The sequence below is a fragment of the Phallusia mammillata genome, chromosome 6 (assembly GCF_965637545.1).
Source record: "Phallusia mammillata chromosome 6, kaPhaMamm4.hap1.1, whole genome shotgun sequence".
NCBI lineage: Eukaryota > Metazoa > Chordata > Ascidiacea > Phlebobranchia > Ascidiidae > Phallusia > Phallusia mammillata.
The window spans coordinates 3141046-3154465 of NC_137257.1; the positions used below are offsets into that span (position 1 = coordinate 3141046).

Genomic DNA, 13420 nt, shown 5'->3' on the forward strand with positions numbered 1-13420 from the left:
GCATTTTTTTACATAATGCAAGACTATACATCAACATGAGAAGCTTTTTTAAATGCGCTTATGTTTGTCGTTATTCTTGGTAACCTACTTTATTTAACTTACCGTCACTGAAATTTTATATTGATTCATCTTCTTTGTTGTGCAATCAATCACTGGTAATAGCTAAATGTTTAAATAAGCTAAACATGCATGTCATGAGCACACGAAATATATAAAAATCTTTTTTTAGTAAGTTATAAAAATGTGTAAAACTGGAATCAAAATCTTTTTGTCGGTTTATTTGTTTTTATTTTATTATTAGTTCTTTTGTGCTTGCTGTCTGTATCGTATCTTCTCACTAGCAACAAAACAAAGTTAGTCGCTCTTTCACCACTAATCGTGTTAAGACTTCGTCGAAATCCGCCCACAAACAAAGTTATATCATCATGTTACAAAAGACGTGTGCTCCCAGGTATACTTGTATCAAACTGATCGACCAAACTCATACCAATCCATGGCCAACCGAATCCAGCACTCGCGCAAGACAGGCAAAAAACTCATATGATACGATTGAATAACATTTGAGAATGCAATTTAGCGAAATGATCGAGCGAGGAGCGAAACACGACAAAAAACACAAAATTGCTGCTGACTTGGGTAACCATTGACCGGCACTGAAACGTGAAGACTTTAGTATCGTAAATCGGGTCCGGTGGTAACTGCACTAAGTGCAACATATCAAACTGTTTTTGCATTTGAACAATGTAAAAGTGTTAAAAACGTGTAATGTTGTGTATGCTTTGATCCGCCAAACACGTAATAGTTTGTCAAAAACATTAGATCGATGTAAATCGAGTTATGTTATTAGGGTAATTTGTTACTTGCCAGGCACAATTTATGCCTTCTGCACTTACCACCTTTAGTGCATTCGTGACTTTGCGCAACTTAACAGTAGGATTACCGCTTCAGCAAGAGATTTAGTTCTAGAAACCGCCAATTTTGGAAAAAGTGCTTTGCCGCATAACGCGTCGTTTTGAACGTCATTAGGGATTTCCCCCCGAAAAAATTGTTGGACCCCCCCCCCTTTAAAAATTTCTGGATACGCCCCTGGGTTGATATCATTATCAGAAAGACAAAATTGCCCTCCGGTTTAGGGAAGGTTGATCATTTTAGGTTTGGCCCTACAATTACAACACAAGGTGCGGAAATTTAATGCAGACGTCGGTCACCAAAGTTTGATCAACCTTTGATTAAAATGTTATGACTAAAAATCTCTTTTTTATTACGACACGTCTTCACTTTTATGCTACGCGGACTCCAGCAAAACGATTCATGATTCATCCTTTTATAATGGTATTTTCTTAATTCACCACTCTAACCCAGCCTGTTGTTGTTCTTACACGTGCAACGATTCAAATATAGCCTATAAACATACATAAAAAATGATCGTACATGTGTTAGTTGTTTACTGGTTAATGTCACACACTCAAAAAAGTTCAATGAACACATAAAAATAGCTACAGTATATATTTGTATATATAGGCATATTCCCTTTACACCAAGAGCCAATTTTATACATAACTGGTTATTTTTGTTTGCATAATCTAGTCTCGGTTTTCTATGACAAGGTTATCTCTAAGCAGATTTCATCTTTCGAAACATTTACTTTACGTCACTTTACGTTCGGTTTTTGCCGATTTACTTTGATTTCATGTGTCAAAGTCTGTTTAACGATGTAATTTTCACTTGCAGTCAATGTCTAAATAAAACCACGTAACAACACATAGCAAATTGAAACTTTACTATAATGCAATAGCGTAAGCGGACAAAAAAGCACGATGATATTTATATAGCTGCCAGATCTAAACCATCATATGTTAATATATAATGATGCAAATGTATGTCTTCAATTTGTGCCTATTTGTCAAATAGCAACGCTGTTTGGAACCCTGGATGGCAACAGGAAGGTGTAAGGGTGCTCCAACTTCTCGTTGCGAGCTTTTATCTTAGCTTCGAGTGCTTGCAGATCTTTCATGTAATTCTGTTGGATGTCGAGAATGATCTTTTCTGTGAATCGACGCTCCGGAAAATGTCCCAAGTATACCTGAACAACAATTTTGTTATCGAAGTTTTGTTACCGATCATACAAATCCACGTTGCGCAGCGTTATTCTCACAACAAGTTCATTGTCCAACTGCCTGCGTCATTGCAACGCACTAGCGGCGTTTATTATGTTCGTTTTGCTCTAAAAGAATGTTCTGTGAATTACCCAATTAGGTCAATATTCCGTTTTAGTGTTGTTTCGAATAACGTCAATTATTCCATTAGGTGAATCACCGTTTAACCGGTGATACGCGTACCACCGTTTGGCAACCACTGGTTAACGCCTTTTCTGCCAATCGACTTTTGGTCAAACAACTTTCGCTTGTTAACAGTACCCACATAATCAAAGAAAATGGTGACAGACTTTAAGAAATATTATTGATGACTTTTACCAAGCAATGATTACCTCGTTGGGTGAATACTCAGAAAGTGCAAACACCAATGATATAACAGACCCAGCCATCAATGAATCTGGGAGGCTATCCAAAATCCTTTGTTTGTTTGCCTAAAAGTTAAAGCTCTTATAAAAACATGGAAATGTGAGGTTTTGTTACCTTCTCTGCAAACCGTTATTTTCTTAAAAACCTGTTTTTGAAATGTATGTATTTCGGTGAGCTTTTTGGGCCTATTTACTTGAAGTTTATGTTCTTTTATGATAACTGACATAACTTCAGTGTTTTATCACCTAGTAAAATCATAAAAATTTTTACTCACCTCTCCCTTTTTGTGTGGAGGAAGACGCATAGCAAGCGGTGCATTTGGGACGAACTTGTAAGTCTCGAACTGACCGAAATTGACAGCAGCGTGTTGCACCGAACTTGTGAATATCAGTATGACACAAATTTCAATCTATAAAACACAAAATTACAGTTTTGTTGAGTTTGTACTTAGAAAATATGGGGAAAGATTTTTGTCGGCAGAAATAATTTATCTTGTTGTCATTTCTTCAATCACTTGTAGTTTCTTTTCACAATCACCCATCAAAGAGGGAAAAACGATGCGCAAACATGCAGATTTTAGTTGTTAGCCTTTGAAAACAAACAAGATTTAAAAAAAATCCCATTTAGATAACACTTTTGGTGAAGTTTAGAAATGTTTCTCACCAGTTGATCGACTGAAGTCAGGTTTTCTGACATTCCCTTTGTGTCGTGGTCTTGCCAACCGAGACCCTCTTTGGCGACATCTTTTGCCCAAAGTTTCAGCTCGTAGTCGTTGACAACGTCCTCAAAGATAAAAATTTATTTTATTTACGGCACTTAAGCAGCACATCTTTAATCAATAATGTTTCCACTTCCTTAAAAGCACCATTAAATGTGCCAAACTTTACAGTGAGTGTGAATGAATATGTCACTATTCCCAATTTCAAACGGTTCCATACCTCATCACACTTGTAGTAATGACGGATACAAGCACTCGCATATTTCTCCATGATCTCCCAGTGGTCAAGTGCATCGTCTCGGTAATAGTGGTTAGGCAGAAGAGTTGCATCGTTCGTTCCTGCAAAAATGTTTTGTTGTTCTGTTATTGTCCCCAACATAGACCGTTAGAAAACCTACCAAAATGTTTAAACATCTTTGGAATGTTAAGGCTTTCGATACTGAACGTTTTGTAGTGTTTCCTTGTCAAGGAAAGCGCCTCTGCAAAGATAAATATGTAAATGCATCATACATTGACGTAAATTCTTATGGCGTTTACTTGTGGGAATCCCCTTTCCAGGAAGAGCCTCCGAGGGCAAGAGCGCAAGTCTTGCGTCCTTGTTGATGCACGAAACTGTACGAAGGTGGGGACGTAGCAGTTTGTAAATCGGATGAGCACGAGGTAAACATCGGAATAGCGCCACAGCAAAAGGTTCCATGAAAACGTGCGTTTCCAAATAGTTGTAGATCCACTGAAAGTGTGAACGGTAAAACAGGGTTGATATTTTTTTCACACCTCAGGGTTATAAAAATTCTGCTTTTATCCATATATCCCACTGCAGGCTATATATTTCTAGCCGACGCCTTGACATACGGTAAATAATACTTGGTGACCGACTGATTTGAATCAACGCCTTTAATAACCCTGGCGTACTATAACTGTTATATGAGTGTGCCGTGATCGCTGGTCTGCATCGACGTTTCGTGCCTGATCTCAGCTATTCATCTATGTCTTAAATAAAGTCAAGGTTTAGACACGTTTTACAAACCTTTTTGATAAATCAGTTTTGTCATGTTAGTGGTATGTGAATTCACCTGATGCATGTTGCTCTGTGAACACCGCAGATACATCTTGGCAAGAAGTCAAGATACATCTTGGCAAATTCATAATTTTTGTTTTTCAGGTTAGTTTTGGCGGTGTTGTTTTAAAAAAACGTAGCATTGTGTTATACGAAAACTTATGTTTAGCACGAATAAATACAGACAAATCTGCTAATAATACAAATTAAAATGTTTTGAAACCTTTCATGACACTGCGTGTATTACTATTTGTGGATATGGAGGCGTTCCAATTTTATAGTTGACTTGGTGGGTCGAAAACAAAAGCTTTAGTAAGCATTGCCCTAAGCCCAAAATCTTCACATGACTTACATTTGATGGTGTCAAATGTAGATCCGGCTACTCCAGACAGAACTGCGCCCTCGGATTGAGTAGATTTAACTTGGTCCTGTTGAAATATTCTCGTCAGTTGAAGGCTGTTGGCACCTTTGACGTAACGTGGAAATCCCCAGCCGCTGTCACCTTCCGTTGGTTTTGGCACCCACTTAAACTTTTCAACATTTTCGCGTATCTCATCGATGCGAAGTTTCATTACATTCGGGTTGGTGATGTTTTGAGGGAGTTGAGCTGAAAAATGTGAACTGTATAGTTTGTACACTGCAAATTTGGTTAACAAACAATTTTGTTGGTTGTTGACCTGAAGGAAACAGTTCGTTTATTTCGATTGTTGATGAAATTATACTGAAACTATAATCTTTGTCCCGGGAGACTTTGTTTGTGTTTTATTGTGTTTTATTTGCAGTATTTTTCTTTTATGTGTGTTTTATCCTTGGTTTATTGGAACTGAACATGCCATGTATGCCGGTCAAATGACCAGAGTTTGATACTGTTCAGTTCAGTATAATCACTCTTGGGACCGTGGTCCCAAAAGATAATTGCTTTATTCTCATGAAAAGTGTTAAAAAGATTTGTAACAAGGCAATTCGAGCTTGACTTGAATGTACCACATGACGAATATGAATAGTGCCCACAGAATAGTACATAAAGCCATCAGGTGTTATTGCACTACGGCCTATGATTGAAAGCCGTAGTGGTCATTAAAGCGAGTTGGAGCAGTTGCGGAAACGCTTTATTAATGTATAACACATAGAAATAAGTTATCGGGCTTCGTACGCATTGCCCAGTTTTCAAAACGCAATTATATTTTTTTCCCGTCACGTTCTGCGATAAATCTCGTTGATATGAGTGACTATTGACTGATGGAAATGTTAAGAACAAATCAAGCGAAAAGACCGTATCATAACACGCCTTATAAATGTCTTTCGTGAAGAAAAAATGACCTTATGGTAGAATGACACTGACATATCAAATAGAGTGGTTGGAATCAAAATAGTGGTGCAGTTACGGAAATTGGTTTGCAATACCGCTCCAGAATGTCTTTCAGCGCCAAGTTTTTGTTGTTTTTGAGGGGAGTTATGGGCCATTGTACCTTTGCCACGCCTTTGTTGGAATTTCCTTAATTAAGAAAACCAATTTATCAGAACGGTTTCTTGCAATTTCCTCTAAGCCAGGGGTGCACAACCTTTTCGTTAAGACGGCCGCATGGTAGATCCTTATTTCACCAACGGCCGCCAATTAGGCCGTACGGCCGCAGGTTGTGCACCCCTGCTCTAAGCCAACATTTACAGCAAAGGAAATGAAATCAAAACATATCAAGTATCTGTCACTTTTTCGTTATTTAAGTGTCATTTTGAATGAGATAGCTGAATAAAAACTGGACTGAATTCCATGTAAGAATTCTATGTACAGCAATCATTAAGGTTTTCTCGAAAAATTTTTTTACAGTAACGTTTTGAGGCAGTGTAAAACTGTACGACTTTGCATGGGCTACAATAATCTACAAATAGACAGAAAGTAATTTGGTTTTACTTAAGTTACAGTGGGTTTAGGAAACAAATTAAACAAATACTTCACCGAACCTTCTCCTCTGGTCACATCTATTGTAGATGTAATCCAATCATAGATCGGGAACTCAGCTGTTTCCTTATCGTATTCCACTTGAACCATGTTGCACATCCATTCATCTTCACCACTCCACATTGACAAGTCTGATCGTTGTTAAAAAAAGGCGAATGAATATTACAATGATTCTTTTTAGGCATGTTAAAAACCACAAACCGTTCTTTCGACCCACTGGTAATTCAAAAACTCTTTGTTTAGCAATAAATATTGCTCAACAAATATTTAATTTTTTGAAAGAAAAGTCTAAAACTAATGAAGCAACAGAAATTGATTCTTCTCATACCTAAGTTTTTTTACTCATAAATTGTTAAAACATGTTTTGTTAACAGTTGAAACCAAGTTTAAAATAGTTTATTAAAGCACATATTTTTTGCCACATCAAAGTTTATGCATAACTCACTGAATCGAATGATGATTGGTAGACCGACGTCTTCGCAAGTAAAATCGAAGACATCAGTTTGTCCTAGCTGAAATTCTTCAAAGAACATTTTATCTAGTGTTAGCCATTCGGTGGTGGCGCCGTTCTCACCGACCATCTGAAGGTATACGGCGGCGTCGGTACCAGCCTCTTTGGACGCATCAGAGGTCTGTTGAAATGAACATCTTTTATCAAATAGTTTTAACTGCTAATCAGGAACCGAGAACGCCAAACACCTTTGCTAAAACAAATGGTTCTGTAAATATGTTAACGCAGTTTTACAATGGCATTTTTTTACATAATGCAAGACTATACATCAACGTGAGAAGCTTTTTTAAATGCGCTTATGTTTGTCGTTATTCTTGGTCACCTACTTAATTTAACTTACCGTCACTGAAATTTTATATTGATTCATCTTCTTTGTTGTGCAATCAATCACTGGCAATAGCTAAATGTTTAAATAAGCTAAACATGCATGTCATGAGCACACGAAATATATAAAAATCTTTTTTTAGTAAGTTATAAAAATGTTTAAAACTGGAATCAAAATCTTTTTGTCGGTTTATTTGTTTTTATTTTATTATTAGTTCTTTTGTGCTTGCTGTCTGTATCGTATCTTCTCACTAGCAACAAAACAAAGTTAGTCGCTCTTTCACCACTAATCGTGTTAAGACTTCGTCGAAATCCGCCCACAAACAAAGTTATATCATCATGTTACAAAAGACGTGTGCTCCCAGGTATACTTGTATCAAACTGATCGACCAAACTCATACCAATCCATGGCCAACCGAATCCAGCACTCGCGCAAGACAGGCAAAAAACTCATATGATACGATTGAATAACATTTGAGAATGCAATTTAGCGAAATGATCGAGCGAGGAGCGAAACACGACAAAAAACACAAAATTGCTGCTGACTTGGGTAACCATTGACCGGCACTGAAACGTGAAGACTTTAGTATCGTAAATCGGGTGTACCAATATCGAGTTCATATCATGAGAAAGTACAAACTGCTCTTTGTAAAAAAGGTGCGAAAATTTAATGTAGACACCGTTTACCTTTTTCCAGTTTGTCAAACCTTTCATTAATAATTTTAATCTACCAAGAAATTTATTTTTTTATTTTTTAAAGCACGCAATATAGTCAACTACACCATATTATTTTGCCATATCATGCAGTTGTTAAAAGTAAACTTTGATGACGATTCAAATATCTAAATTTAAATATGTATGTATTTACGAGTTAACTACACACTCTTGTGGCATTTTTTCCAGGGCATTGGTTTGACATTTTGATTTAGCGCCTGACCTGAGCTATTTATGGTTAAATTAGTACTATTTGCTCGATATAACTTACTCAGCCATACATAACGTGCTCTGGTATACAATTTCAGTTCTAGTGTACCAATGAGGCAAACTATAAGTCGTACAAACGGTCAAAAAGCGCAGGCTTTATTAATTAGCTTCCGGATATATTACAATTATATGTCGATATACAATGCTGCCAATATATGTTATTAATTAAAACCATTTTAAATAGCAATGCTGTTCGGAACCCTGGATGGCAGTAGAAAGGTGTAAGGGTGATCTAACTTGCTATTGCGGGCTTTTATCTTAGCTTCGAGCGCTTGTAGATCGCTCATGTAATTATGTTGGATGTCGAGAATGATCTTTTCTGTGAAGAGACGCTCCGGAAATTGTCCCAAGTAAATCTGAAACAAACAGTTTGTTATTGACTATTTTTGCTTACGTGAACTTTCCGATTAAATGAATTTTTCAAATAAGTGTATTACTAGGTAAATAAGCCTAATAAGTGAATTATCCGTTCATCGCCTATTCTGCTAACGAACTTTAGCCAAACAACTTTTTGATTGCTTGTTAACAGTACTTAAGAACAGTAAGAAATGTTTTCTTTTACCAAGCATTGATTACCTCGTTGGGTGAGAATTCGGAAAGTGCAAACACCACTGAAATAATAGCCCCTGCCATCACTGTGTCGGGAAGGCTATCCAAAATCCTTTCTTTGTTTGCCTAAAAAAATGTGGATGGGGTTTCTATATATTTGCAGTTAACATTTAGGTCTCGCATTTTAACATAACTTTTTTATGGTTTCCTGCATGCATATACTTGATTTTTAAATTTACTATTTTTGGTGAGGTTTTTGAGGCTATTTATTTAAAGCAATGGTAAGTTACATGTTCTTTTGTGATAACTGATATAACTTCAGTGTTTTTTCCACCTAGTGAAAGCATTACACTATGACATACCTCTCCCTTTTTGTGTGGAGGCAGGCGCATAGCAAGCGGTGAATTAGGGACAAACTTGTAAGTCTCGAACTGACCAAAATTGACAGCAGCGTGTTGCACAGAACTAGTGAACATTAGAATGACACAGATTTCAATCTGTAGAACATGAAATTGCACCAATATTTAGTTTATACTGTTATAATAGCTGAGGTTCTTTCAAAACGATAACAAAATTGTTTCTCTGTATTCATTTTCTAATTTACTGTATTTTTTTTCTCAATCACCAACAACGGTGACAAATCCCAATTTAAATAACACAGAGCAAAGTTGGTGCAGTAATGTTTAGAAATGTTTCGTACCAGTTGATCGACTGAAGTCAGGTTTTCTGGCATTCCCTTTGTGTCGTTGTCTTGCCAACCTAGACCTTCGTGGGCGACTTCTTTTGCCCAAAGCTGCAGCTCAGAATCTTGCACAACGTCCTGAAAGTTGAATGCGAATATGTGGAAATCATAAAGTCTTACTATGAGTAGCACAATATGCTTGTTCCCGGTTTACGTAATACTCAGCAAACAGAATTTGCTCTTATTATGCTTTAAATTCTTTATTGCCGCTTTTAAATTATATTACTTAGCTTATGGACTCAAAGTTTACAAACATTTACTCTGCTTTAAGAAATGCTTTATTACATTTACTGCCAAACCGTTACAAACGGAACATTTAAAACCCTGGACAATTATGTAACTGTGCCTTGATTAGTTCCATACCTCGTCACACGTGTAGTAGTGACGGATGCACGCACTCGCGTATTTTTCCATGATGTTCCACTGGTCAAGTGCATCGTCTCGGTAATAGTAGTTAGGCAGAAGAGTTGCATCGTCTGTCCCTACAAATCGAGTTTGCTTGTATTAATAATCTTTAAAGTTCATACTGTTTTGTGCCCACTTATGAAAAGCAAAAAGCACAAGAATACTTACCGAATTTTTTGAGCATATTTGGAATGTGAAGGTTTTGTATGTTGAACGATTTGTAGACTTTCTTTGTCAAAGCAAGCGCCTCTACAAATGTAAATGTATGTTTACATCCTACATTATCTTCAATGCATAGTTAAACTTTAGATAACATTAAACAGCGTTCACTTGACACTCACTTGTGGAAATCCCTTTTCCCGGAATGGCGTAGGAAGGCAAGAGGGTAATTCTTGCGTCATTGTTGATGCACGAAACTGTGCGAAGGTGGGGACGCAGCAGTTTGTAAATCGGATGAGCACGAGGCAAACATCGGAATAGAGCCACACCGAAAGGTTCCATTGAACCGTGGGTTTCCAAATAGTGATAGATCCACTGAAAGTACCAACAACTTTAAAGGCGGATATTATCCTGCTTGCACATCAAATTTTAATTCCAATTTGATAGTGCGTTTTGCCAAATTACATTTATCGTTTTGGTAAATCGTTTTTTCTATATCGCTACTGAACATACGTTCTCACATTAGCTATGTGGCCATACCTCATGCATGTTGCTTTGTGAACACCGCAGGTACATCTTGGCAAGCAGCCAATCTTCTTTACTGTCGTTGGGCGTAAAAATGTGATCCCGATTACCAGGAACCAGTTGAATTGCCAAGGGCAGAAATTCACCTTTGTCGTTGACGAAAAAGAGACCAATGCTCTCGGCACAATAAAGTTGCCCTTTTTTTAAGTAATGCTCCATTCTCTTGACACCGTTGAAAGCCTCTGAGAAGTCACCAATGTAGATTTTACCGGCCTGCAAAGAACATGTGAAGTTTTGAGATGCATGACTGATTTAATCCAAATATTAACTTGCAAACGATTTGAAGAATGAGTTGCTATTTGTGGCTTTCTTTTGACAACGAAATATGTCCTTAGATCACAACCTTTTAAGATAGTAGGTAATCATTAATGGTAACCACTATCTGTTTAGTGCCTAATGTCGTTATTCTATTTTGTGTTGTGCCTTTGCCTTCTTGACATTTTAAAAAAGGTATTAAAATCCGGTTGCATACTTGGTCTAAACCTCCTAATTTGTACCTTCATTTCACCCTCCAACGTTTTGCCTGCTCCAAGAACCGTATCTACGTCACTGTTGGTGATGTCACAGTTTGTTGGCAGTGACGTGCAACGTTTAAAGGAGAGGGGAACGATTCCGTTTAAAGTTTGTCTACCAGTGCTTTGATCCGAAAACCAACTGTGAAACAAAATCGCACAATATACTAAACTGTAAATTTTTAACACGTACAATATATGGTAGTTCTTGTTTACTTACTCTTCCAAATTAATTGAGTCGTTGCGTGACATTGACTTGTCCTTGTACAATATGTGGTAATCCTTCAATTCGTCGATCGGTGACGTAATGGCTGCAACATGACAAAAAATTTATATTTTTAAACAATACAACTTTTAGTTTACAATCCTAATTTTAGTTCACAATCCCGAAATGTTAAATATTCCAACGTTTCAGCTAAGATAAACATATTCATACTGGGATCAGCCATGAAGCGTCAATGCAGACCAGCGATATCGATTCCAACGTTTTGTATTTTTATTTTTCAGGATTTGCTTAACGTTAAAGTTTCGACGAAAACAAAGTATAATGTTGTCAAAAAAGTTGCTCGGCATCATGCCTTAATTTTATCCACTTTTCAGCGTGGTTTGATTGTTTCAAATAAATTCGAACTCGTGCTCGGGTTTAGGCTTGTGCTTTCAAGTTAGGGCGATAAACTTGGCCTCGCTTTGCAGTTAACGTGCCACTTCTTTTTCCTTGAAATAATTTACATGACTTACTTTGGATAGCACTGACTGTAGAATCAGTGACTCCGGAGAGAATGGAGCCCACGAAGTGAGTTGCCTTAACCGTGTCCTGTTGAAAGATTCTCGGCAGTTGAAGACGCGTGGCACCTTTGACGTAGCGGGGAAGTCCCCAGCTGCTGTCACCTTCCTTTGGTTTCGGAATCCATTCGAAAATTTTAAAGTTTACCTCTATCTCATCACTACGAAGTTTCTTTATCTTCGGGTTGGTGATTTTTTGCGGGAGTTGAGCTGATGGATTGAAAACGTTTGGTTTGATTTTCAGCAACACGAATATATATCTGTGTTGATGTAATCTTTTGTCGAGATATAATTGCCCTTTAGGATAATTACACTGCCAGGGTTTGGGAAAAGCAGACAGGACAAGCACTGGATAGTTATAACTGTTTACATACCTTCTCCTCTAGCCACATCTATTGTAGATGTAATCCAATCATATATAGGAAACTCAGCTGTTTCCACACCATGTTCCACTTTAACCATGTTACACATCCATTCATCTTTACCCAGCCAAGTTGACAACTCTGTTCATTGTGGCAAATAGTAGGTCAGAGCATACTACAGCGATTCTTAACTTTTGTAACTAGGTTTTTTGTTAATCACCAGTTCTATATTCTGTGTTGATTCATTGACTGATTCCGTTACTTAAAAATTATTTAACGATCTCGTTAGTCACCTATGAAGTATTTTCTAACTTACTGAATCGAATGATGATTGGCAAACCGACGTCTTTGCATGTTAAGTTGAAGACATCAATCCTTCCAGGCTGAAAGTCGTCGTGCAAGAATTTATCGAGTTTTAGCCAGTCGGTGGCGTCGTTCTCACCCACCATCTGGAGGTACACCTTGGCGTTTGTGCCTGCCTTGTCGGTCGCATCAGACGTCTGTGCAGATGAATCAATAAGATTTTGCTTAAGCAAATCACCTACAATGCCAAGCACAGATGACAAATTCACCTAGGGTTTATACTTACTCTTTGTAGCTAGACCAACAGCGAAATACGTGCTTATCTATGTGTTGATTTTAGCACTTATTTGCTAAAGGGCGTAATATTGTTTTATTTAACGTTTTTCAATAAGTAAATCATCCAATAAGTGTTTTTTTTTTATCTAAAATTGACTGGTATTGAGTGTTAATCTTGCTCACATATTTTTTTGAACTTACCGACACTGATACTCTGTAAGAAGTCATGTTTGTTCTCCTTTGCAGTACAATCAATCACTTGTATGAGCTAATTGTTTAAAATAGCTAGACACTGCACAAAGCATGCATGTTAAAAGCACAGAAATAACAAATCAACTTCATGCCACCACCTACGTTTTATCAACGCTACTAAAAACACATTTAACAGAATCGAATATTTCTTATTTATAATTAGCATTTTGGCCTTCGGCCTTCAATTCTACAATATTAGAACTGCATCGACCAATGCTTTTCACAATAGTAATGTTAATTGGTTCGTGGTTGCTATTTTTGTCTAAGCACCTTGTCACTACCTAAGTGTGACTATAGCAGCAACAAAACAAACATGTTTGCGGTTAGCAACATTACGGATGTTTTTAATACTGCATCCCCTTCCGCGCAGAAGTTAATAAAAATTTTATGCCACCTGATCGTGGATAATTTGTCACACA

At 37.2% G+C, this 13420-nt stretch overlaps 2 protein-coding genes across 2 annotated transcripts; both read right to left on the reverse strand.

Moving 5' to 3' along the window:
• Nucleotides 1-1308: 1308 nt before the first annotated feature.
• LOC145232698 (allene oxide synthase-lipoxygenase protein-like) lies at nucleotides 1309-6518 on the reverse strand. The gene is made up of 10 exons (XM_080097369.1): nucleotides 6257-6518; nucleotides 4584-4904; nucleotides 4314-4360; nucleotides 3778-3970; nucleotides 3639-3719; nucleotides 3461-3579; nucleotides 3186-3305; nucleotides 2797-2931; nucleotides 2489-2587; nucleotides 1309-2083 (listed from the first exon to the last, which is right to left on the reverse strand). The coding sequence occupies exons 1-10, from the start codon at nucleotides 6375-6377 to the stop codon at nucleotides 1904-1906; spliced, it is 1416 nt and encodes a 471-aa protein (XP_079953495.1). The 5' UTR covers nucleotides 6378-6518; the 3' UTR covers nucleotides 1309-1903.
• Nucleotides 6519-8249: 1731 nt separating this feature from the next.
• On the reverse strand, nucleotides 8250-12977 carry LOC145232699 (allene oxide synthase-lipoxygenase protein-like). Its single transcript, XM_080097370.1, has 14 exons — nucleotides 12951-12977; nucleotides 12487-12670; nucleotides 12183-12311; nucleotides 11764-12018; nucleotides 11246-11336; nucleotides 11011-11167; nucleotides 10469-10726; nucleotides 10111-10303; nucleotides 9938-10018; nucleotides 9728-9846; nucleotides 9323-9442; nucleotides 8985-9119; nucleotides 8650-8748; nucleotides 8250-8429 (listed from the first exon to the last, which is right to left on the reverse strand). The coding sequence occupies exons 1-14, from the start codon at nucleotides 12975-12977 to the stop codon at nucleotides 8250-8252; spliced, it is 2028 nt and encodes a 675-aa protein (XP_079953496.1).
• Nucleotides 12978-13420: the final 443 nt, after the last annotated feature.

Bases quoted from the DNA above. Each gene is read 5' to 3' on its own strand.
- LOC145232698 (XM_080097369.1), bottom strand. From the start codon at position 6,377: ATGTGGAGTGGTGAAGATGAATGGATGTGCAACATGGTTCAAGTGGAA. The intron at 4,361-4,583 runs GTCAACTATAAA...ATGTATCTTGAC, and splicing joins TTTTGTTTTCGACCCACCAA to TTCTTGCCAAGATGTATCTG. The intron at 3,971-4,313 runs GTGAATTCACAT...TCACACTTTCAG, and splicing joins CACAGAGCAACATGCATCAG to TGGATCTACAACTATTTGGA.
- LOC145232699 (XM_080097370.1), bottom strand. From the start codon at position 12,977: ATGACTTCTTACAGAGTATCAGTGTCG. The intron at 12,312-12,486 runs GTAAGTTAGAAA...CACAATGAACAG, and splicing joins GCCAATCATCATTCGATTCA to AGTTGTCAACTTGGCTGGGT. The intron at 11,168-11,245 runs GTAAGTAAACAA...TTTGTTTCACAG, and splicing joins GACTCAATTAATTTGGAAGA to TTGGTTTTCGGATCAAAGCA.